Source organism: Serinus canaria, chromosome 4, assembly GCF_022539315.1.
Source record: "Serinus canaria isolate serCan28SL12 chromosome 4, serCan2020, whole genome shotgun sequence".
In the NCBI taxonomy this organism is placed as follows: Eukaryota; Metazoa; Chordata; class Aves; order Passeriformes; family Fringillidae; genus Serinus; species Serinus canaria.
In genome coordinates, this window is record NC_066317.1 from 24,057,709 (window position 1) to 24,083,440 (window position 25,732).

Below are 25,732 nucleotides of genomic sequence, written 5' to 3' on the forward strand. Positions count from 1 at the left end.
CTCCTGTGCAAATTCCTCCAAGGAGTATTATGGTGCACACATGAGCTGTTTGGGAATCCCCAAACAGCTCATGTCCTCATTGATCTGTAGGCATAGGAGAAGTGGGTTTTTTGAGCTTTGAAAACCCAGACCAGAGAGACAGCATATTTACTTTGTTCGTTTCTCATAACCAGTGCTTTGGGAGTCATACAAGGTGCTTAATTATTCATATATTAAATGTATGTTTGGAATTGCTTTGTCATCTTAGCATTTCTATAGAAAGTGTTAGATCTCCTTTGGGATTTTTCAAAAACTGGAAAAGTCGTCCCTCCCATTCTTCAACACTCAACATGTTGTCAATTACCCAGAAAGGATGATTTGTAATAAGAGAGAAACTTTTGTTAGAAATGAGCCTCCTCATGTAGAGCATGAGCTGAACAAATCCTTGTGCTCTCCACAGCACTGGGTCAGTTGCCACCATTCTCCCACACCCAGAGCACCCAAGGGGACCAGGGTCTGAGGAGCAGCCCTGCACCTGGCAGGGCTGAGATGGGTTCCCTGCTGCTCTCAGGAGCCCCAGCCCATCCTTCTGAACACAGGTGCTGTGGCAGAGTGGCTGGAAGGAAAACTGAATAGGAATTCTGCTTTTTCTTCTGTGTCACGTTCCAGAGCAGAGCAGGGCCTCAGGAGGAAGGTGCTGTCCCCAGGAGCAGAGCAAAACTCCTCAGCCGTGTTGGGAAATTCTGGTAGAGAAGTAGCTGAACATCTGAAAATGTCCAGACTTCAGAGACTTGAAATAAGGATCAGAATGCTTGGATCTTTTCAACAGTTTGGGAAAAACCCAACAAACCTTGATTTTGTTTTAATTGCTATTGACTAGGGTTAAGGTTAAGGCACTCTGATAAGAGTTAAAACAGCAACAGAGTAATAAACCTGGAGGAGGAGGGTTAAGGAAGGGTTTAAATTTCTTTCTGCTTTGGGGAGATGTGGTTTGGTGGGGTTTCTTGAGCCACAAAAAGGCTCCGGTGATGCTCAGGTTGCTCAGGCTGAGGGTGGAGGGAGGTGCAGCTCAGTCCCTGCCCTGCGCCTGAGGCCGCACATGTGGAGCTGTGCCCAGCAGCAGCAGCAGCAGGATGGGCCTGTGGAGCTGTGCCCGGCTGTGCCCAGCAGCAGCAGCAGGATGTGCCTGTGGAGCTGTGCCCGGCTGTGCCCAGCAGTAGCAGCAAGATGTGCCTGTGGAGCTGTGTCCAGCTGTGCCCAGCTGTGCCCAGCAGTAGCAGCAGGATGTGCCTGTGGAGCTGTGCCCAGCAGCAGCAACAGCAGGATGTGCCTGTGGAGCAGGGCCGGAGGAGGCCGTGGGGATGGATGTGTGCAGGCCTGGAGCAGCTGTGCTGTGCAGCCAGGCTGGCAGAGCCGGGGCTGTCCAGCCTGGGGAGGAGCAGGTCCGGGGAGGCCTCACTGCGGCCTTGCCGTGCCCAGAGGGGCAGAGAGCGATGGGGAAGGGAAGGGTTTTAGATGAGAAGGGGGAGACTGGGAGCAGATGTTTGGAAGAGCTGTGAGGGCAGTGAGACATTGGAACAGGCTGCCCAGAGAAGCTGTGGATGCCCTGGAACGTTCCAGGCCAGGCTGGGCAGCCTGATCTGGTGGGTAGCAGCAGCAGCAGGTGATGGTTGAGGTGTCTCCATGGCGCTCTGGAACCCCACGGGTGGGCACAGCAGACACCCGTTAGCTGGGCATGGAATGTTGCCACCGGTTGCCAGGGGCACTCCTGCTCCCAAGGTTCTGTTGGCACGGAGTCTGTTGAGCCAGTTGACGGATTCTCTGCTGCGCAGCAGACGCGGAGCATCCGTCTTCTCCATCCCGGGTGGGAACAGAGAGCGATTTGCGGACATTTGCGAGCCAGACTCTGCACTGACTGTCCAGGTGAGTGCAGACGGTTCTTGGAAAGGCTTCTGATGCTGAGGGGCTGGGCTGGGCTGCAGGGTGGGAGGATGGACTGCAGGTGGGCTCAGGCACCAGAGTCACAGACTTCACTTCTGGCTTTGGACAGGAACTGGAGACTTGGGAATGGGAGTCTTGGGGCCTGGGGGTGTTCAAGAAACCTGGCATTCCAAATACTTAATCTCCCCTCTACTTTTCTGATAGGTTTGGAAGAGCAGTTTTCTGGCATTCTGAAAAATCTGCAGTTGGCTGCTTAATGGAACCAAAGGAATTGATTACATCCCTGACATTCCTCTGACATTCATTTTCTGGTGTTTGCCCCACTTTGACAGTAGTTTTTGATCACAAAACACCATGAGCTCAGTAAGTACTTTGCTACTCAATGCAAACCTGATTCTTGAAACATTTCCCAGGGTACTTCTAGAAAGCAGATCAAGAGTTTGTAGCAAATGCAGAGGAACAGAAGCCTTTGAAAACTTCACGTAACCTAATGTTCTGGAATAGTGAAGGTTTTGAATTTCTGTGGGTGTTAGCAGTAGTGCAGAAATGCTTACAGTGTGAGCAGCAACCTGCTGGAATTGGGAACTGGTCTCCTCATTCTCAAGCCCTTGGGACAGGCTTGCTCTTGGGGAGGTGCTTGTGGGAGATCAGGGGTGATGTCTTTTTCCTGCTGTGCTGTGCTCAGGTGGGAATGGCCCATAGCACCATTTGGTGGGTATTCCAGCCTTTGCAGGGGAGTTTTCTGTATCCTTGTGTGCTGCCACACAAAGATTTTGGTGTTGCACAAACCAAGGGATGTGTTAATATCTGTGCCACAGAAAATGCTAAGGCTTTGTTCCCTGTCAGCGTCAGCGGAAGCGGCCTGGAGGAGCACTTGGTTCCAGACCAGCTCGGAAGCGGAGCAGGCTGCTGCCCTCCAGCGCAGGTGGAACTTCGCGGACAGAGCCAATAGACCTCGAGGAAAGTGGTGCACCTGCCTTTGAGCCTGGTGAGAACAGAAACTGCTTCTGGAGGGCTGAAGACCATGTGGCCATGTGCTTTTGCCAGTTTCTAAGCCCTTTACTGGGGAGAAAGGAAAAGCTTGGGATTGAGGAAGCACCTGGTATGGCATTCCTAAATAGCAAGCCTTCTGACATCTGTTTGGTGTTACTGAGCTCAGTCCAGTGTCTGCTACTGGAGAGGAGCTGTGTAGCAAAGGTCCTCAGGTGCTGCTCAAAGCCCTGACAGTTCTGATGAGCTGGCCGTCACTGCAGCTGCCATGGTGGAGGGTGGCACACTGAGTTTGGGATCTCCCAGGCTGGATGAAGATGAGGAAAACCTGTCATTAGCTGTGGCCCATCCTTCAAGGAACCAATCTACAGCATGGTACCATAAAATTGGTATCCCCTCTAGTGTTGGTTTGAGTTTTCTTTTCCCTGTTTGCTAAACATTCCCCTCTATGAAATGAATCATTTGTTGATGTGAACATCCTGTAAGCTGTTGTCATCCAACAGAAGTTGGGAGGAGCTCAGCTGCTCTTCCTGTTGGTTTGTCCCTTCAGAGGGACAGGGCTGACAATGCTCCCTGTGGACTCTGGAAGGTGAAGCTTGAGTGAAATGTTGGACACATTCCTAAAAAACAAGACTGAGGGCACAATGAATCCAACCACAGCCAGTTCTACAGTGGCAGCCCATCTAATTCCTTAGTAATTTCTGATCTTGACTCCAACTTTCTCTTTTTCAACTGGTGAAGAAATCATTGATCTCACTGGTGAAGACATCATAGATCTCACAGGTGACGACGTGATAGATCTCACTGGTGAAGACATCATAGATCTCACAGGTGACGACGTGATAGATCTCACAGGTGATGAAGTGATAGATCTCACAGATGACGACATCATAGATCTCACAGGTGAAGATGTGATAGATCTCACAGATGAAGATACCATAGATCTCACTGGTGACGAAGTGATAGATCTCACAGGTGACGACGTGATAGATCTCACTGGTGACGAAGTGATAGACCTCACAGGTGACGATGTGATAGATCTCACTGGTGAAGATGTGATAGATCTCACTGGTGACGACGTGATAGATCTCACAGGTGATGAAGTGATAGATCTCACAGGTGACGACATCATAGATCTCACAAGAGAAGAAGTTATAGATCTCACAGATGAAGATGTGATAGATCTCACAGGAGAAGAAGTTATAGATCTCACAGGTGAAGACGTGATAGATCTCACAGGTGAATCTTCTGAGCCTGAAGTCATTACTATCAGTGATGATGAGTCTCCTGTGGTAAGTTGTGACTGGCACACTCCTCTCCATCTTGCATTAAAATTAGTTTTCTTGCCTGTCTTCTGGAATCTTATTGAGTACCCTGGCCTCAAAGGTTGAAAGAAGGGTCGGATTTATCACTTTAGACACAGTTCCCAGTCAGCCACAAACACACTCATGAACACATCAGCATGCCTGAGAATTCCTTGCAGAGAGTGGGTGAACAACCTAAAAGAGGTTGTTGATTCCGTGATTTAAGGGGGAGCACAGGAAGTCTATGATTCCCAAGTAAGAAGTGTTTTATCCACAATATCAGTTTAGGATTCCTCTGTCATTGAGCTGTAAAATGCAACTGCAGCTGACTGGGGTATGCACTAATTTGGTTTCTTATTCCAAGAAGCCTTTAAAAGGCTCACATTTGGAATTCTTTCCAGATCCCCTACTATCTTAAAAGAATATGCTTGGATCCAAAGCACAGTGCAGTGTATCTGCTCAAATTTGGGATGCCACTGCTGCTGTGCAAAACAGAAACGTGCAGCAAACAGCATGGGAGTTATATCCTGACTGGGTTGATCCTGAACCTTAGCAAAGAAAAGGCCTCAAAGTTTACAACATGCTTTTCATGACCCAGCTCCACGTGCACCAAACACAAGAGCAGGTTTGGCTATGGGGTTTTTCCTCTTCAGTAGCTGTTCACATGATAAGTAGTGTTCAGACTATCACAGGTGAAATTGCCAGTTTGGGGGAGAAAGAGAGGAAGAAATGGCTCCAGCCCAAATCCAATTAGGGAACTGAAAAAGGGAAGCAGGGAGTAGAGTGTTCAGGTGGTTCCTAAGTGGCTCCATTTCTACCCCATTTCAGGACAGGGAGCAGAGCCAGCAGCAGCCACATCTTTCCAGAGCATCAGAGGATTCTGTTGAGCCACTGGCAAGGAATGATGAAGAGGAACCAATAGAAGATGATGAGTATGTGACAGAGAAAGTGTCTAGCAAAGTGTCCAATGTCAGATAAGTGGTTGAAGGAGGTTTCTGCCAAGCTTTTGGGTTCTGCCTAGCTCTGTGCAAGTACTTGAGACCTGGAATATAGTGGCCTGCCTGGAAGAGAATTAAAATAAACCCAGCAGAATCCAGCAGAAACCTTTCTTCTCTGTTTGTGAAGCCTTAGCTTCTTAGAAGCTGTCCATCTAGCACTGAATGTAAGAGAATGGCTGGTCACACTGAAATGCTTGCTGTCCATAAAAGTTCGTGGAATGATTGTGTTTCTGGGCTGGGATGTTGCTTAATTAGAATAAGAGATGTTTTAGGTACCAAAGTTTTCTGTGTTGGTAGCCTTTGGTGCCCAATGAAATAAATAGCTGCATGATCTCCTGGTTCTGCTCTCTCTAGTGATTGGCTGCGATTTAATTTTGAACGTCCATTTTGGTCAGATGAGGACTCAGTGGTGAGGATCCACATGTTCTTGTCCTTTCTGGTTTGTGGGAGGGGAAGGGACAAAAGGGGAGCTGCACAACTCAGATGTTTGAGGTGGGATGCCACAGGCAGCAGGCTGGAAGCACAGCCCTTGCTGGGAAGCTCCAACTTGCCCATCCCTCCAAGTCCCTCCTTGGTGGTGTCCATAGAGGGAGAAGATGTTTCCAGGATGGCACTGGCAGATCTGTGTGTCCTTTGTAGTTCTAGCGTTGAGTGACAGATTGTACATACTCCAAGTCCAGTTTGCCTGGAGCCAACAAAAAATTCCAGCAAACTGGAATTCTTTACTCCCAGTGCCTCTTGTGGTTTCCTTTTTTCAGCAGCTATTCATCCAACATGAAATGTTTAGGGCTATGACTGCAGAATTTGCCCTTTTTGGAGCTAATGAGGGAAAGAAAAGCTTCTAGCCCAAATCCAATCAGGGAACTGATACAGGGAAGTAGGTTAGAGTTGTTTTGAGTGTTTCCTAATCTGTCTTCATTTTTAACCCCGGCAGGACAGGGAGCAGAACCAGCAGCACTCACGTCTTTCCAGATCAACAGAGAATTCCCCTGGTCCAGTGGCAACTCGTGACGAAGAGGAGCCAAGAGATAGTGATGGGTATGTGAGAGTAAAATGTCTCTCTAAAGTCTAATATGTGATGCAAGGTAGGAACAGGTTTTTGCCAAGCTTCTGGGTTCTGTTGAAGTCTGTGCAGAACCTTCAGACCTGGAATATAGTGCAGAGAAACAAGTAAAAGAGTCCAAAAAAACACATAGCAAAATCCAGCTGAAACCTTCCTTTTCTTTTCATGAAGTCATGGTTGAATATTTGTTACAGTATGACTTGATATATGCTGAAATGCTTGCAGCACATAGCAGCTCGGGGAACAGCTGGGGAGCTGGGCTGGGATGTTGCTAAATCTGAATAGGTGTTACATATTGGTAACTCTTTTTCTGCAGTGAAATTATTGGTTCTGCGTTCAAATGGCAGCATGCTCTTTCTGGTTCCCTCTAGTGCACGGCCAGCAGGTCCTGCTAGTCGTCAGATCAGGGAGAGTGACAACTCTCAGGTGCAGTACAGGGAGCAGAGCCAGCAGTACCAACTTGGCTCCAGACAGGCAGAAAATTCACCTGAGATACAGGCGACAGACATTGAAGAGGAACCAAGAGCTAACAACGAGTATGTGACTGATGAAGAGTCTCTCCAAAGTGTAATTTCTGATATGTGGTAGATGCAGTTTTGGATTCTGCTTGACTCTGTGCAATGGAATCTGATTTGAACCATAGTGGCCTGTCAGGAAGGGAAGTAATGGAAAAAAAACCCCTACAAACAAAGCAAACTCCTGGAGAAACCTTTCTTCTCCATTCTGGAAGTCCATATTGAATGTTTCTTACATTACGGTTTGCACTGAAAGGCTTGCAGTACATAAAAGCTCTTGCACTGACTGCGTTTCTGAGCTGGGATGTTACTTAATCAGAATAAGGGGTTGTTTCTATTTTTGCAATGTCTTGGAAGCCCTCTTTGCACTGTGAAATTGACAGCTGCATGTTCTTCTAGTTCTATTAACTCTGATGAATGGCCAGACCGTTTTGAGAGTCCTCCGACATGGCGGGATGACATTACAGATGTAAGCATCATGTTCTTATCACATGTTCTTGTCCTTTCTGCTTTGTGGGAGGGGAGGAGACAGAGGGGGAGCTGCACAACTCAGTTGTCCTAGGTGGGATGCCATGGGCAGCTGACTGGAAGTCCAGCCCTTGCTGGGAAGCTCCAATTTGCCCAACCCTCCAAGTCCTTTCTTGGTGGTGTCCATAGAGGGACACCAAGCCTTTGTCAGGATGGCACTGGCAGATCTGTGTGTTCCTTGTAGTTCTAGTATTGACTGACAGACTGCAGATACCCCAAATCCAATTTGCTGGTGCCAACAGAGCAGCAAACCTTTTTGCCCCAAATTCCTGTGGTTGCGGTTTCTGTTTCTCAGCAGCTTTTCATCCAACATGAAGTGTTTAGGGCTAGCAAGGGACAGAAAAGGTTCTAGCCCAAATCTAGTCAGGGAGCATAAACAGGGAGGCAGGATGGAGTGGCTTTAAGTGATTCCCACTCTGTCTCCATTTTTACCCCACTGCAGGACTGGGAAAGGAGCCAGCAGTACTCACTTCATTCCAGGTCAGCAGAGAATTCACTGGCTAGCAACCTCCAACAGGAACCACAAGATATTGAATTGTACGTGACAGATATAGAGTCTCTCCAAAGTGTAATTTCTGATGTATGGTAGATGGAGGTTTCTGCCAATCTTTTGGGTTCTACTTGATTCTGTTTGGAGAATTCTGACTTGAAACGTAGTGGCCTGTATGGAAAAGAAGTAACAACAACAACAACAACAACAAAATCCCCGAAAACCAAACCAACTTAAAACGAGTAAAATCCAGGAGAAACATTTCCTCTCTGTCAGGAAGTCATTATTAAACGTTTCTTACATTATGGGTTGTGATACACTGAAATGCTTGCAGTACATAAAAGCTCTTGCACATGATTGTGTTTCTGGGCTGGGATGTTGCTAAATCAGAACAAAGGGTTATTTAAATTTCTTCAATTATATGTTTTGTTGGTAGCCCTCTGTGTTCTGTAAAATTGACCAGCTTCATGTTTTTCTGGTTCTGTTCCCTCTAGTGAACCACTAAGAAGTTTGGTTAGTCCTCCAAATTGGGAGGATGACAATGCAGAGGTGAGGATCCACATATTGTTGTAATTTCTGATTGGTGGGAGGGGAAGGGACAAAAGGGGAGCTGCAAAACTCAGTTGTTTGAGGTGGGGGACACAGGCAGCAAGATGGAAGCACACCCCTTGCTGGGAAGCTCCAACTTGCCCATCCCTCCAAGCTCCTCCTTGGTGGTATCCATAGAGGGAGAAGCCCTTTCCAGGATGACCCTGGCAGATCTGTGTGTCCTTTGTAATTCTAGTGTTGAGTGACAGATTGCACATACTCCAAGTCCAGTTTACCTGGTGCCAATAGAGCAGCAAACTGGAATTCTTTACTCCCAATGCCTGTTGTGGCTTCCTTTCTTCAGCAGCCATACAGCTAACATGAAGTGTTAAGGTTATCGTAGCAGAATTTGCCAGTTTTGGGGAGAACAAGGGAAAGAAATCCACGTCAAATCTAAATAGGGAACAGGAACAGGGAACCAGGGAGGAGGGTGTTCAGGGGGTTCCTAAGCTGCCTCTATTTCTACCCTGTTGCAGCAATGAGAGCAGAATCAGCAGCACCCACTTCTTTGTTATTCAGGGCAGCATGTGCTATGTGCAGCTTTGAATGCTCCTAACCAAACATAGAGGGTGATACCCTACCCTTCCTCACCTCCCCTGCTGTAACTGCTTTCTGAGCTGAGGTTTGAGTGAAGCACCAGTGGGCTCACCAAATCTAATTGTATCTTCCTTTTCTCTCCCTTCCCATGTGCATTGATTGAAGCTTCCTGAAGGTGAGTTGATGTTTTACAGTTGGTAATGGACTTTTATCTAAAATGTAATAGTTATTTTTGTTGTTCTTTTCCAAGAAAGTTGATCAGCAGGGATTGAAACTGCTTTTTAGCAAAAGGCAAACCCAGGGCTAAAGCCTCTGGCCAGTGTCTTAGAGAACGGATGCAATGTGTGTGTGATGGCCTCTGTCAGTCACAGTGGGAAATCCCTGCAAGAAAAGTGGTAGCTGAATACTTGTGCAGAAGGAACTTTAATGTGGTAATGCCTCCTGCAATTTTAATTGATTAGTGATTGGTTAGTGTGACATGGACCCTGGAGTTGCAGAGGTCATCGTTGCCTCGGGCTTCTGAGAGTTAAAGAGCAAACAGCAGTTCTTGACCCTTTGGCTGTTACAGACCAGGCCATTAGAAATGGTTCTCCCAGTAACTTGGTCAAGATGTTGTCCACAAAAAATGGATTTGTTACTGGGGTGCAACAGGTAAATTATGAGCCACTTGAGAGAGACATTGGTTGCTTGTTTCAGTGTTTCACCAGTCTGGGTGCTCAGTGGTATTTCACAAATCAGACACACCCACTTCCCTTCCAAAAGAACTTCTATTATTTATAAATTTAAACCAAGAAAGAAATTAGCATTAAGTGGTTGCAAGTGACATGGTTATCTTCTTAGCCAGTATTTTGTCTTCTTTTGGTTAGTGATTGTCTCTCTTCTCACTGTAATTAGTCCACTGAGTGCACTGCTCAGTCTGCCTCTTCTTTTGGGCTGGGGAGGTTCTTGAGTTGCCGCTCCACGAGTCGGTGTTCGCAATCTCCCCCTGCAGGAATTACTTTTTACCAGTCAGAGCTGATTTCAGGAGAGTTTGGTTTCTTAGTTCCTTATCTTGGGAGTTGTTCCAGATTTCCATGTGGCCCCTCAATTCTGCAATTTTGTGTGTCCACTCTCAGAGGGCATCCTTCTCCCCAAGCTTTGTTAAGCCTTCCCTGGGTCTGAGCTCCTTGAAGCATGTCAAGCCCTGAACCTTAACAAGGCAATTCTACCAACAAGGAATTTGTTTTTCTGCCCCATGGGCATCACTTAGATCTTGTTTGTGAGTTGCTGTCCAATGGACTATATCTCCCAGTTGATTTGGCTTGAGCATACACAAAGATCAAACATGAATACAAAGGGCATCCTTCCTTAAGAAATCTTTTACATATTCTGCGTTTTGCATCACATATAACTCCATTCTTAAATTATCTTAATTAAGGAGGAAGATAATGACAATTTTCTAAGGGCATACTGCTTCAAGTAATTTTTAGTTTCCATGGTCTTTGAGGATCTCTCAGGTCACCTTTTTTAGCTGTGTGTAGGCTGAACACAGCAAAAATTTTGTGTTGTTTTGTAGTAGAGGAGTCACAATGTGTGGAAGGGTCTAGTCTTAATATTTGTTCCAGTCTTATTATTTACTTGTTTAAGCTTGTTTTTAACCCAGCTGAATAGAGTCCATTTAAAATAGGAAGCATTGCTGACTATTTATATAACTCATTTCAAGTTTAGCTCCAGGGACAGAGAGAATAATAGATCTAACTTCTGAAAATTAAATTACAGTGCATGGACAGGAAAGCAGAAATGTTACACTGAACAGCCAGGAGCAGGTGGATGGCTCTGGCAATGGAACAGGAGCTCATGATGCACCTGTGGCTGACTCAGCCCCTGAAGAACAGGGAGCAGCAGAGGAGGACACTGCACATTCAAAGTATGTATGGCTCATACCCTACCAAATGCAGAGTTCTGTGCCTTTCTTTCTTTTCTGGGTAGGACTAAGTGCTGCAAGTATGCCTGGTTTATCTTTGAGGCCTTCCCCCATACTCTACTTGTTTCCCTCCTTCTCCCATGTTGCATGATGATCAAATGATACCATTTGCATTTTGGGAGAAAAAGGCAGCCCAGAGCAGATGTACAACTTTGCACAGAGCCTTAGAGATGAGTGTGGGGCTATGGCAAGGGAGGGGGATTGGTCACAGGCCATAGCTCAGTATTGCATTTGCTTTTCCTGACAAGCTCTGGTAGTGATGTTAGATGTGGAAATGCTTCCATTGTTATCACCTGGGCTTGGCATCATAGAACTGGCAGGCAGCAGCTGGGCAAATTCCAGCAGAAATTCCCTGCTGGAATGGTGCCAGCTGGTTGCCTTTCTCCTGGAGCTGGAGCCCTTCTTCCCAAGGTAGCCTTCCACAAAGGCAGCTGTGGAGGTCATGCTTTCCTGGCCAGTGCTGGGTGTCATAAGCCCTGATTTGTTTGCTTCTGTGGTGGAGATCTTGCAGTTCAGGTTGGGTGCCTGCACAGTAAAATCCCCAAGCTGCAGAGAAACAGGAAAGCCCTGCTGTAGGAGCACTCCATCAGAATAAGAAAGATGCAATTCATTAGACTGATTAAATGAAACCAGGTGCCTGTGTCACTAGGGAAGACAAAGAACATGAGAATTATGGTATAAGCTTTTCAGAGGAAATGTGTCATGGCTAGTCAGTGCAGTTTTATGATTATATGAGATTTTATGTATCAATAAGCATTGAAGTGTGGTGATCTTAACAGCTGCATGTTCTCTCTAGTTCTGTTTCCTCCAGTGCACAGCAAGGAGTTGTCATCCGGTGTCCAATTTGCATGGAATTTTACTCAGAGGTAAGGATCCACCAGTTGTTGTCCTTTCTGCTTTGTGGGAGGAGAAAGGCAGAAGGGGAGCTGCACAAGTCAGCTGGATGATGTGAGATGCTGTGGGCAGCTGGCTGGAGGCACAGCCCTTGCTGTGAAGCTCCACAAGTCACCTCTTGATGGTGAATGTAGAGGGAGAAGCCTTTGCCAAGATGGCACTGGCACATGTGTGAGTCCCTCATTATTCTGATTCTGGATGCTCTAAATAGAGCCTCTGGTGCCAATAGAGCAGCAAAATCAAATTCTTTCCTCCCAATACATGTTGTGATTTTCTTTCTTCCAGATTCTACAACATGGAGAACAGCTTGTGGTAACCCTGTGTGGCCATGTATTCTGCAGTAGATGCCTCCCTATTGCCCTGGAGACTGCTCACATGTGCCCAACCTGCAGGGTAGAACAATATCCAGAAGAATATATTAACATTTTTTTATGAGTGCTTCTCAGGACACACTCAGATGGATCTAGGACAATAGGCAGTGGAGAGACTTGTTTCTTTATCTATATAGTTCTTCCTGTACATAGTTTCATTTTTGATTAATTCAATTTAAATAAAGTTTTGAGTAGTTGAAATATTGTCTGTCTGCTCTTCTCTGTTGGACTGTGCTGATAGGCAGAGATGTTGTCTAACAGGTGGAAATAAGGCTTTTGGTTGGAGCAGTCAGAAGCTCGTTCTTTTCCTCTCCCTCTAGTCATTGATTTGGGGGCAATGTACTAAAACCACAAGCTTTGTAGTTCTTGTGGCCAGCATGTGTTGTACGGGGAAAAAGAAACAGGGCCTGCTTGGGGTGAGAGGGATTCCATTTCTCAGGGCAGACTCTGGTGCACACTTTGGTGAAAATGTCATGATTTCATTGCTCAGAGGATAGAAAGAGTAGCAGATTGTGCACACATCCAAAGAAAGCAAGGTTCATTGAGAATGACTGGTACATTAACAAACTGCTGCTTTGAGTGTTGTAAGGTTTCATTAGACTTAGAATCTGGAGGCTTTTGAAGGAATGTGTTTGTGAATGCGTGTAGTTGGTTACTGACTTTGAGCTGTTGGCAGTACCAACTGTGTTGTAGTTCCAGTTCCTTCAATTACAGCAGTATAATCCTAAATTCCACTGAAGAGAAATGCAATTGTCCAGAGATACAATAACTGGACATAAGAGAGGAAAGAAAATTATTCTGTTACACAAAAATAATAAAAAGAGGCAAAGGCAGATCTCAGGTGAAAAATGCAACAGTAAATTCATTGTGCCATGATACAGAAAACTCAGATGACCAAATTCAACTGAGGTCCTCTGTGTGTTAAAAGTTGGTCATGTGTGTGGGCATGCATCCTTTATTGTGGTTTTTAATTTTTGTCTTTAGTGTTTTATTTATCTGCTTTCTCAGTCATATCTCAAGATGTCTTAATATTGCCATATGTAGGCAGAGGTAGTAATAAACAAGGTTCATTGTACTCCCTAATTTTTATGTGGCTTGATCTTAGTAAAAAAATGAAAACATTAGTATTAGCCCAATAAAGTGATCTTTTGATTTTTGTTTTAAAAAAAAACCTACTTGAGTTGTCAAAATTACTCAAAGAAAATCCTTCAACAGACACAAATAAAATAATTTACTTACAGGATGGCAATAAATTTTACACAGCTGTTTTCTGTTTCTCATTTTTGCTAGACTTTTAGCTCCTTGGTGGATGCAATGACACTAAGCAGAAATGCCTTTCTAAATTGTCTAAATTGTCTTTCTAAAAGCTGTATGCCTAGGTGACATGCAATGCCAGGTATTCTCAGTAAAAAGAGCATTTAAGGAAACCATTTTTGGTAAAGCAAGTTTGATCTTCAGTAACTTGCAATGAAATGGCACTGAGCTGATTTTACAATAGGTTTAAACAGATGTTAGTATGGTTCAACACCATAAGCTGGGCCAATTTTCTTTTAACATTTTGGTATATGGATAATGATGAACCCTTTCAATGTGTATAAATATATATATAATTTTTACAAAGTATTGATCTAGGGGAGCACTGATTAGCAAAAAGTAACTGAAGAGTTGTAGGATTGGTTTCAGTCTTGGTGCATAGTTGTCAGCAGAAGGAAAAGCAAATTTTCAAGTAATTTCTTCACTGATCTGTAGGCATAGGAGAAGTAGGTTTTTTGAGCTTTGAAAACCCAGACCAGAGAGACAGCATATTTACTTTGTTCGTTTCTCATAACCAGTGCTTTGGGAGTCATACAAGGTGCTTAATTATTCATATATTAAATGTATGTTTGGAATTGCTTTGTCATCTTAGCATTTCTATAGAAAGTGTTAGATCTCCTTTGGGATTTTTCAAAAACTGGAAAAGTCGTCCCTCCCATTCTTCAACACTCAACATGTTGTCAATTACCCAGAAAGGATGATTTGTAATAAGAGAGAAACTTTTGTTAGAAATGAGCCTCCTCATGTAGAGCATGAGCTGAACAAATCCTTGTGCTCTCCACAGCACTGGGTCAGTTGCCACCATTCTCCCACACCCAGAGCACCCAAGGGGACCAGGGTCTGAGGAGCAGCCCTGCACCTGGCAGGGCTGAGATGGGTTCCCTGCTGCTCTCAGGAGCCCCAGCCCATCCTTCTGAACACAGGTGCTGTGGCAGAGTAGCTGGAAGGAAAACTGAATAGGAATTCTGCTTTTTCTTCTGTGTCACGTTCCAGAGCAGAGCAGGGCCTCAGGAGGAAGGTGCTGTCCCCAGGAGCAGAGCAAAACTCCTCAGCCGTGTTGGGAAATTCTGGTAGAGAAGTAGCTGAACATCTGAAAATGTCCAGACTTCAGAGACTTGAAATAAGGATCAGAATGCTTGGATCTTTTCAACAGTTTGGGAAAAACCCAACAAACCTTGATTTTGTTTTAATTGCTATTGACTAGGGTTAAGGTTAAGACACTCTGATAAGAGTTAAAACAGCAACAGAGTAATAAACCTGGAGGAGGAGGGTTAAGGAAGGGTTTAAATTTCTTTCTGCTTTGGGGAGATGTGGTTTGGTGGGGTTTCTTGAGCCACAAAAAGGCTCCGGTGATGCTCAGGTTGCTCAGGCTGAGGGTGGAGGGAGGTGCAGCTCAGTCCCTGCCCTGCGCCTGAGGCCGCACATGTGGAGCTGTGCCCGACCGTGCCCAGCAGCAGCAGCAGCAGGATGGGCCCGTGGAGCTGTGCCCGGCTGTGCCCAGCAGTAGCAGCAGGATGTGCCTGTGGAGCTGTGCCCAGCAGCAGCAGCAGGATGTGCCTGTGGAGCTGTGCCCAGCAGCAGCAACAGCAGGATGTGCCTGTGGAGCAGGGCCGGAGGAGGCCGTGGGGATGGATGTGTGCAGGCCTGGAGCAGCTGTGCTGTGCAGCCAGGCTGGCAGAGCCGGGGCTGTCCAGCCTGGGGAGGAGCAGGTCCGGGGAGGCCTCACTGCGGCCTTGCCGTGCCCAGAGGGGCAGAGAGCGATGGGGAAGGGAAGGGTTTTAGATGAGAAGGGGGAGACTGGGAGCAGATGTTTGGAAGAGCTGTGAGGGCAGTGAGACATTGGAACAGGCTGCCCAGAGAAGCTGTGGATGCCCTGGAACGTTCCAGGCCAGGCTGGGCAGCCTGATCTGGTGGGTAGCAGCAGCAGCAGGTGATGGTTGAGGTGTCTCCATGGCGCTCTGGAACCCCACGGGTGGGCACAGCAGACACCTGTTACTGGGCATGGAATGTTGCCACCGGTTGCCAGGGGCACTCCTGCTCCCAAGGTTCTGTTGGCACGGAGTCTGTTGAGCCAGTTGACGGATTCTCTGCTGCGCAGCAGACGCGGAGCATCCTTCTTCTCCATCCCGGGTGGGAACAGAGAGCGATTTGCGGACATTTGCGAGCCAGACTCTGCACTGACTGTCCAGGTGAGTGCAGACGATTCTTGGAAAGGCTTCTGATGCTGAGGGGCTGGGCTGGGCTGCAGGGTGGGAGGATGGACTGCAGGTGGGCTCAGGCACCAGAGTCACAGACTTCACTTCTGGCTTTGGACAGGAACTGGAGACTTGGGAATGGGAGTCTTGGGGCCTGGGGGTGTTCAAGAAACCTGGCATTCCAAATACTTAATCTCCCCTCTACTTTTCTGATAGGTTTGGAAGAGCAGTTTTCTGGCATTCCGAAAAATCTGCAGTGGGCTGCCTGAAGGAACCAAAGGATTGATTACATCCCTGACGTTCCTTTTCTGGTGTTTGCCCCACTTATTTGCTGTGGTTTTTGATCACAAAACACCATGAGCTCAGTAAGTACTTTGCTACTCAATGCAAACCTGATACTTGAAACATTTCCCAGGGTACTTCTAGAAAGCAGATCAAGAGTTTGTAGCAAATGCAGAGGAACAGAAGCCTTTGAAAACTTCACGTAACCTAATGTTCTGGAATAGTGAAGGTTTTGAATTTCTGTGGGTGTTAGCAGTAGTGCAGAAATGCTTACAGTGTGAGCAGCAACCTGCTGGAATTGGGAACTGGTCTTCTCATTCTCAAGCCCTTGGGACAGGCTTGCTCTTGGGGAGGTGCTTGTGGGAGATCAGGGGTGATGTCTTTTCCCTGCTGTGCTGTGCTCAGGTGGGAATGGCCCATAGCACCATTTGGTGGGTATTCCAGCCTTTGCAGGGGAGTTTTCTGTATCCTTGTGTGCTCCCACACAAAGATTTTGGTGTTGCACAAACCAAGGGATGTGTTAATATCCGTGCCACAGAAAATGCTAAGGCTTTGTTCCCTGTCAGCATCAGCGGAAGCGGCCTGGAGGAGCACTTGGTTCCAGATTTGCGGACATTTGCGAGCCAGACTCTGCACTGACTGTCCAGGTGAGTGCAGACGATTCTTGGAAAGGCTTCTGATGCTGAGGGGCTGGGCTGGGCTGCAGGGTGGGAGGATGGACTGCAGGTGGGCTCAGGCACCAGAGTCACAGACTTCACTTCTGGCTTTGGACAGGAACTGGAGACTTGGGAATGGGAGTCTTGGGGCCTGGGGGTGTTCAAGAAACCTGGCATTCCAAATACTTAATCTCCCCTCTACTTTTCTGATAGGTTTGGAAGAGCAGTTTTCTGGCATTCTGAAAAATCTGCAGTGGGCTGCCTGAAGGAACCAAAAGGATTGATTACATCCCTGACGTTCCTTTTCTGGTGTTTGCCCCACTTATTTTGCTGTTGGTTTTTGATCACAAAACACCATGAGCTCAGTAAGTACTTTGCTACTCAATGCAAACCTGATACTTGAAACATTTCCCAGGGTACTTCTAGAAAGCAGATCAAGAGTTTGTAGCAAATGCAGAGGAACAGAAGCCTTTGAAAACTTCACGTAACCTAATGTTCTGGAATAGTGAAGGTTTTGAATTTCTGTGGGTGTTAGCAGTAGTGCAGAAATGCTTACAGTGTGAGCAGCAACCTGCTGGAATTGGGAACTGGTCTCCTCATTCTCAAGCCCTTGGGACAGGCTTGCTCTTGGGGAGGTGCTTGTGGGAGATCAGGAGTGATGTCTTTTCCCTGCTGTGCTGTGCTCAGGTGGGAATGGCCCATAGCACCATTTGGTGGGTATTCCAGCCTTTGCAGGGGAGTTTTCTGTATCCTTGTGTGCTCCCACACAAAGATTTTGGTGTTGCACAAACCAAGGGATGTGTTAATATCCGTGCCACAGAAAATGCTAAGGCTTTGTTCCCTGTCAGCATCAGCGGAAGCGGCCTGGAGGAGCACTTGGTTCCAGACCAGCTCGGAAGCGGAGCAGGCTGCTGCCCTCCAGCGCAGGTGGAACTTCGCGGACAGAGCCAATAGACCTCGAGGAAAGTGGTGCACCTGCCTTTGAGCCTGGTGAGAACAGAAACTGCTTCTGGAGGGCTGAAGACCATGTGGCCATGTGCTTTTGCCAGTTTCTAAGCCCTTTACTGGGGAGGAAGGAAAAGCTTGGGATTGAGGAAGCACCTGGTATGGCATTCCTAAACAGCAAGCCTTCTGACATCTGTTTGGTGTTACTGAGCTCAGCTGCTCTTCCTGTTGTTTTGCCCCTTCAGAGGGACAGGGCTGACAATGCTCCCTGTGGACTCTGGAAGGTGAAGCTTGAGTGAAATTTTGGACACATTCCTAAAAAAACAAGACTGAGGGCACAATGAATCCGACCACAGCCAGTTCTACAGTGGCAGCCCATTGCATTCCTCTGCAATCTCTGACCTTGGTTCTAATGTTCTCTCTTTTCAGCTGGTGGAGAATTCATAGATCTCTCAAGTGAATCTTCTGAGCCTGAAGTGATTACTATCAGTGACAATGAGTCTCCTGTGGTAAGTTGTGACTGGCACACTCCTCTCCATCTTGCATTCAAATTAGTCTTGCCTGGCCTCAAATGTTGAAAGAAGGCTCTGATTTACCACTTTAGACACAAATTACTGTCAGCCACAAACACACTCATGAACTTATCAGCATGCCTGAGAATTCCTTGCAGAGAATGGGCAAAAAACCTAAAAGAGGTTGTTGATTCCGTGATTTAAGGGGGAGCACAGGAAGTCTATGATTCCCAAGTAAGAAGTGTTTTATCCGCAACATCAGTTTAGGATTCCTCTGTCATTGAGCTGTAAAATGCAACTGTAGCTGACTGGGGTATGCACTAATTTGGTTTCTTATTCCAAGAAGCCTTTAAAAGGCTCACATTTGGAATTCTTTCCAGATCCCCTACTATCTTAAAAGAATATGCTTGGATCCAAAGCACAGTGCAGTGTATCTGCTCAAATTTGGGATGCCACTGCTGCTGTGCAAAACAGAAACGTGCAGCAAACAGCATGGGAGTTATATCCTGGCTGGGTTGATCCTGAACCTTAGCAAAGAAAAGGCCTCAAAGTTTACAACATGCTTTTCATGACCCAGCTCCACGTGCACCAAACACAAGAGCAGGTTTGGCTATGGGGTTTTTCCTCTTCAGTAGCTGTTCACATGATAAGTAGTGTTCAGACTATCACAGGTGAAATTGCCAGTTTGGGGGAGAAAGAGAGGAAGAAATGGCTCCAGCCCAAATCCAATTAGGGAACTGAAAAAGGGAAGCAGGGAGTAGAGTGTTCAGGTGGTTCCTAAGTGGCTCCATTTCTACCCCATTTCAGGACAGGGAGCAGAGCCAGCAGCAGCCACATCTTTCCAGAGCATCAGAGGATTCTGTTGAGCCACTGGCAAGGAATGATGAAGAGGAACCAATAGAAGATGATGAGTATGTGACAGAGAAAGTGTCTAGCAAAGTGTCCAATGTCAGATAAGTGGTTGAAGGAGGTTTCTGCCAAGCTTTTGGGTTCTGCCTAGCTCTGTGCAAGTACTTGAGACCTGGAATATAGTGGCCTGCCTGGAAGAGAATTAAAATAAACCCAGCAGAATCCAGCAGAAACCTTTCTTCTCTGTTTGTGAAGCCTTAGCTTCTTAGAAGCTGTCCATCTAGCACTGAATGTAAGAGAATGGCTGGTCACACTGAAATGCTTGCTGTCCATAAAAGTTCGTGGAATGATTGTGTTTCTGGGCTGGGATGTTGCTTAATTAGAATAAGAGATGTTTTAGGTACCAAAGTTTTCTGTGTTGCCCAGTGAAATTTTTCTCTCCATCTTTAAATGTCTGCCTGTTCTTCTGGTGTTGTAATTCAAGGCAACTACGACAAAGGGGAGAGAATGATGCGGAGGACTCCATTTATCTCAGAAGGCTAATAATTACTTTATTATACTGTACTATATACCTTTCATCTAAACTGAATCTGCCAGGCAATCACTCTGCACACACCTGCTCACCCTTCCCTGAATGTCATGACTGTCAGCCGACAGTCCCGACACACACACACAGAGCTGGCCCTGATTTGCCAAGGACACAAAACCTCCTCACTTTGGATAAATAATCTCCATATTGCATTCTACTTTGGCACAACACAGGCACAGCAAGTGATAAGAATTTTGTTTTCCTTTTCTCTGAGGTTCAGAGAACATGAATCTCAGAAATATTCTTGGGAAGATTTGTGCCTTGGTTTTCTCTATGAAAATAATGTGGCAACATTCTGGTTCTGCTCTCTCTTAGTGCACGGCCAGCAGGTCCTGCTAGTCCTCGGATGAGGGAGAGTGACAACTCTCAGGTGCAGTACAGGGAGCAGAGCCAGCAGTACCCACTTGGCTCCAGAGAGGCAGAAAATTCACCTGAGATACGGGCGAGTGACACTGAAGAGGAACTAAGTGATAACAATGAGTATGTGACTGATGAAGAGTCTCTCCAAAGTGTAATTTCTGATATATGGTAGACACAGGTTTTTGCAAATCTTTTGGGTTCTACTTGATTCTGTTTGGAGAATTCTTACTTGAAATGTAATGGCTTCTCTAGAAGAGAAGTGACAGTAAGAAAACCCTAGAAACCATCAAAATTCTGGAGAAACCTTTCTTCTCCATTCAGGAAGTCATTGTTGAATGTTTCTTACTTTTTGGATTGCAATACATTGTAATGCTTGCAGTACATTAAAGCTCTTGTACTGACAGTGTTTCTGAGCTGGGATGTTGCTTAATCAGAATTGTTTCAATTTTTGCAATTATATGTCTTGGAAGCCCTCTTTGCACTGTGAAATTGACAGCTGCATGTTCTTCTGCTTCTGCTCCCTCTAGTGCATGTTCAGAACATCTCATTAGCCCTTCGACTGAAGATGAAGATGACAATGCAGAGGTGAGGACTCACAGCCCTTACTGGGAAGCTCCACCTTGCCCATCCCTCCAAGTCCTTTCTTCGTGGTGTCCATAGAGGGAGAAGCCCTTGCCAGGATGACCCTGGCAGATCTGTGTGTTTCTTATAGCTCTATAGCATTGAGTGACAGACTGGCACCTGTTTGCCTGGTGCCAACAAAGCAGCAAACTGGAATTCTGTGCTCCAAATTCCTATTGTGGTTTCTGTTTTCTAGCAGCTGTCTATCTAAAACAAAGTGTTTAGACTAATCATTGGGCCTTTTGGGGAAGAAAGAGGGAAAGAAAAGACTCCAGGCCAAATCAACTTAGGGAACTGATACAGGAGAGCAGGTTGTTCAGGAATGTCCAGGCAGCTCCTTATCTGTCTCCATTTTTACCCCATTGCTAGGAGCAGAGCCAGCAACATCCACTTGGTTCCAGAGCAGCAGAGAATGCAGCTGAAATACTGGCGAATGACAGTGAAGAGGATCCACAAGATATTGAATTGTATGTGACAGATAAAGTGTCTCTTCAAAGTCTAATTTCTGATATACGGTAGAAATAGGTTTATGCCAAGCTTTATGGTTTTCCTTCCCTGTTCATGAAATTCTAATTAAACATATCTTTCAGTAACACCCTAGTAACACTGAAGAGGTTGAGGTATATAAAACTAATTGAAAGTGGGCTGGGATGTTGCTAAATCAGAATAAGGGGTGTTTTACTTTTTGGCATTTCTGTATCAGTAACCTGTCATGCATGATGAAATTAATGGCTGCATGTTCTTTCTGCACCTGTTCTCTATAACACAAGGCCCTCTGGGAGCCTCCTCTGCGTGATTTGCATGAGTTGCTACTCACAGGTGAGGATCTAATGTTGTTGTCCTGTCAGATTGGTGGGAGGGGAAGGGACAAAAGGGGAGCTGCACAACTCAGTGGTTTGAGGTGGGTGACACAGGCAGCAAGATGGAAGCACACCCCTTGCTGGGAAGCTCCAACTTCCTATCCCTTCAAGCTCCTCCTTGGTGGTATCCATAGAGGGAGAAGTCCTTTCCAGGATGACCCTGGCAGATCTGTGTGTTCCTTATAGTTTAGCATTGACTGATAGAATTCTTTACTCCCAAATTTCTGTTGTGGCTTCCTTCTTCAGCAGCTGTACAGCTAACATGAAGTGTTAAGGTTATCATAGCAGAATTTGCCAGTTTTGGGGAGAACAAGGGAAAGAAACAGCTCCAGGTCAAATCTAAATAGGGAACAGGAACAGGGAACCAGGGAGGAGGGTGTTCAGGGGGTTCCTAAGCTGCCTCTATTTCTACCCTGTTGCAGCAATGAGAGCAGAATCAGCAGCACCCACTTCTTTGTTATTCAGGGCAGCATGTGCTATGTGCAGCTTTGAATGCTCCTAACCAAACATAGAGGGTGATACCCTACCCTTCCTCACCTCCCCTGCTGTAACTGCTTTCTGAGCTGAGGTTTGAGTGAAGCACCAGTGGGCTCACCAAATCTAATTGTATCTTCCTTTTCTCTCCCTTCCCATGTGTTCCCTTCCCATCAATGGAAGCTTCTTGAAGGTGAGTTGATGTTTTACAGTTGGTAATGGACTTTTATCTAAAATGTAATAGTTATTTTTGTTGTTCTTTTCCAAGAAAGTTGATCAGCAGGGATTGAAACTGCTTTTTAGCAAAAGGCAAACCCAGGGCTAAAGCCTCTGGCCAGTGTCTTAGAGAACGGATGCAATGTGTGTGTGATGGCCTCTGTCAGTCACAGTGGGAAATCCCTGCAAGAAAAGTGGTAGCTGAATACTTGTGCAGAAGGAACTTTAATGTGGTAATGCCTCCTGCAATTTTAATTGATTAGTGATTGGTTAGTGTGACATGGACCCTGGAGTTGCAGAGGTCATCGTTGCCTCGGGCTTCTGAGAGTTAAAGAGCAAACAGCAGTTCTTGACCCTTTGGCTGTTACAGACCAGGCCATTAGAAATGGTTCTCCCAGTAACTTAGTCAAGATGTTGTCCACAAAAATTGGATTTGTTACTGGGGTGCAATAGGTAAATTATGAGCCACTTGAGAGAGACATTGGTTGCTTGTTTCAGTGTTTCACCAGTCTGGGTGCTCAGTGGTATTTCACAAATCAGACACACCCACTTCCCTTCCAAAAGAACTTCTATTATTTATAAATTTAAACCAAGAAAGAAATTAGCATTAAGTGGTTGCAAGTGACATGGTTATCTTCTTAGCCAGTATTTTGTCTTCTTTTGGTTAGTGATTGTCTCTCTTCTCACTGTAATTAGTCCACTGAGTGCACTGCTCAGTCTGCCTCTTCTTTTGGGCTGGGGAGGTTCTTGAGTTGCCGCTCCACGAGTCGGTGTTCGCAATCTCCCCCTGCAGGAATTACTTTTTACCAGTCAGAGCTGATTTCAGGAGAGTTTGGTTTCTTAGTTCCTTATCTTGGGAGTTGTTCCAGATTTCCATGTGGCCCCTCAATTCTGCAATTTTGTGTGTCCACTCTCAGAGGGCATCCTTCTCCCCAAGCTTTGTTAAGCCTTCCCTGGGTCTGAGCTCCTTGAAGCATGTCAAGCCCTGAACCTTAACAAGGCAATTCTACCAACAATGAATTTGTTTTTCTGCCCCATGGGCATCACTTAGATCTGGTTTGTGAGTTGTTGTCTTTTTAATGGAATAAATCTCCCTTTCTCTTGATTTGGCTTGAACATATACAAAGATCAAACATATGAATACAAGGGGCATCCTTCCTAAGAAATCTTTCGTATGTTCTGCATTTTGTATCAGATATAACTTCTGAAAATTTAATTACAGTCTATCGTCAGCAAAAGAGAAGGGCCACCCTGAAGAGACGTGGACAGCCGGACGGCTCTGGTAATGGAACAGGATCTCATGATGCACCTGTGGCTGACCAAGCCCCTGAAGGACAAGAAGCAGAGGAGGGAACTGCGCATTCAGAGTATGTAGGGCTCATGCCCTACCAAACATGATATTTTACCCTTTTTTGTTTTTTGTGTAGGACTAAGTAATACTGCTATGTGTGGTTTATCTTTGAGGCCTTCCCATACTCTCAGTATTTCCCTCCTTCTCCCATGTTGCATGATGATCAAATGATACCATTTGAATTTCGGCAGAAAAAGGCAGCCCAAGGCAGATGTACAACTTTGCACAGAGCCTTAGAGATGAGTGTGGGGGTATGGTAAAGAATGGGAATTACTTTTGTCAAATCTTAGAGCTGGGTGACTGACTGCACTTTTCTTCTAGTGAAACCAGGACATTCCTTCCCTCAGGGCAGGGAGACCCCAAATCCTCATTAATTGCAGCACACAGAGTTTAAGACATCAGGGTTCTTCAGAGGAAATATGTTATGGCTAGTCATTGCAGTTGCATGATTACATGAGATTTTATGTATCAATAAGCATTGAAGTGTGGTGATCTTAACAGCTGCATGTTCTCTCTAGTTCTGTTTCCTCCAGTGCACAGCAAGGAGTTGTCATCAGGTGTCCCATTTGCATGGATTCTTACTCAGAGGTAAGGATCCACCAGTTGTTGTCCTTTCTGCTTTGTGGGAGGAGAAAGGCAGAAGGGGAGCTGCACAAGTCAGCTGGATGATGTGAGATGCTGTGGGCAGCTGGCTGGAGGCACAGCCCTTGCTGTGAAGCTCCACAAGTTACTTCTTGGTGAAGTGAAACTGGCAGATCTGACAGTTCCTTGTAATTTTGATTCCAGATGCTCCAAGTCTCATTTGCCTGGTGCCAATAGAGCACCAAAATCAAATTATTTCCTCCCAATACATATTGTGATTTTCTTTCTTCCAGATTGTACAAAGTGGACGATTGCTTGTGGCAACCATGTGCGGCCATGTCTTCTGCAGCGAGTGCCTCCCTGTTGCCCTGGAGACTTTTGGCATGTGCCCAACCTGCAGGGTGGAACTTACTCCAGATCTGTATATTCCCATTTATATATGAGTGCTTCTGCTTCTCAGGACACACTCAGATGGATCTTGGACAATAGGCTTTATGTATATAGTTCTTCCTGTTTCTTTATGTATATAGTTCTTCCTGTTTCTTATAGTTCTTCCTGTTTCTTATAGTTCTTCCTGTTTCTTTATCTATATAGTTCTTCCTGTACATAGTTTCATTTTTGATGATTTCAATTTAAATAAAGTTTTGAACAGTTGAAATATTGTCTGTCTGCTCTTCTGTGTTGGACTGTGCTGATAGGCAGAGATGTTGTCTAACAGGTGGAAATAAGGCTCTTGGTTGGAGCAGTCAGAAGCTCATTCTTTTCCTCTCCCTCTAGTCATTGATTTTGGGACAATGTACTAAAACCACAAGCTTTGTAGTTCATGTGGCCAGCATGTGTTGTACGGGGAAAAAGAAACAGGGCCTGCTTGGGGTGAGAGGGATTCCATTTCTCAGGGCAGACTCTGGTGCACACTTTGGTGAAAATGTCATGATTTCATTGCTCAGAGGATAGAAAGAGTAGCAGATTGTGCACACATCCAAAGAAAGCAAGGTTCATTGAGAATGACTGGTACATTAACAAACTGCTGCTTTGAGTGTTGTAAGGTTTCATTAGACTTAGAATCTGGAGGCTTTTGAAGGAATGTGTTTGTGAATGCGTGTAGTTGGTTACTGACTTTGAGCTGTTGGCAGTACCAACTGTGTTGTAGTTCCAGTTCCTTCAATTACAGCAGTATAATCCTAAATTCCACTGAAGAGAAATGCAATTGTCCAGAGATACAATAACTGGACATAAGAGAGGAAAGAAAATTATTCTGTTACACAAAAATAATAAAAAAGAGGCAAAGGCAGATCTCAGGTGAAAAATGCAACAGTAAATTCATTGTGCCATGATACAGAAAACTGAAAACTAAACTTTCCTTATTTCCAGCATTGTCTCAAAGCCAAATTTTTTTATGTCTTTCTCAGTTTTGGTGTTTTATTCCTTTGGATTTCTGTAATTCATTTCACCTTTTAACAGTAGCATCTTAAATGCCTCTTGTGATGGCAGGACTCCCATCACAGATCTATAATTTTGTAATGATTAGGGAATGATGGGTCAAGTGTTCTTAAAATGATGTTGCAGATAAGATGAAGGATGGAAAAAATTCTCAGTTTTAGAGTTTATGTGGGGAGATCATACCCATTTCTCAAGGAAGCTGCAGAGTTAGATGGAAATCATAGTGTTTTGGGTTAGAGGGGTTCTAAGAGGCCTTCCTCTCATTTGCCCAGGGGTGGAAATGAGGCAGATCTCCATGTATGTCCCTTGAGTTGTCCTTCTGGCT

At 45.5% G+C, this 25,732-nt stretch overlaps 1 protein-coding gene and 1 long non-coding RNA gene across 2 annotated transcripts; both read left to right on the forward strand.

Annotated features, from left to right (window-relative positions):
• The first annotated feature begins 1,662 nt into the window (after positions 1 to 1,662).
• Positions 1,663 to 8,362, forward strand: LOC127059574 (coiled-coil domain-containing protein 1-like). The gene is made up of 8 exons (XM_050974065.1): positions 1,663 to 1,902; positions 2,767 to 2,908; positions 3,652 to 4,202; positions 5,043 to 5,146; positions 5,567 to 5,621; positions 6,147 to 6,250; positions 7,190 to 7,259; positions 8,303 to 8,362. The coding sequence occupies exons 1-8, from the start codon at positions 1,663 to 1,665 to the stop codon at positions 8,303 to 8,305; spliced, it is 1,269 nt and encodes a 422-aa protein (XP_050830022.1). The 3' UTR covers positions 8,306 to 8,362.
• A 249-nt stretch (positions 8,363 to 8,611) lies between these two features.
• On the forward strand, positions 8,612 to 12,356 carry LOC127059532 (uncharacterized). Its single transcript, XR_007777452.1, has 4 exons — positions 8,612 to 9,108; positions 10,692 to 10,839; positions 11,693 to 11,762; positions 12,076 to 12,356. It is a non-coding gene; the product is annotated as an uncharacterized LOC127059532 (long non-coding RNA).
• The last annotated feature ends 13,376 nt before the right edge of the window (positions 12,357 to 25,732 follow it).

What these genes read in the sequence shown, in the direction of transcription:
- LOC127059574 (XM_050974065.1), top strand. Translation starts at nt 1,663, where the DNA reads ATGGCGCTCTGGAACCCCACGGGTGGGCACAGCAGACACCCGTTAGCT. An exon ending in GAACCAATAGAAGATGATGA is followed by an intron (nt 5,147 to 5,566) that starts GTATGTGACAGA and finishes TGCTCTCTCTAG; the next exon opens with TGATTGGCTGCGATTTAATT. An exon ending in GGTCAGATGAGGACTCAGTG is followed by an intron (nt 5,622 to 6,146) that starts GTGAGGATCCAC and finishes TAACCCCGGCAG; the next exon opens with GACAGGGAGCAGAACCAGCA.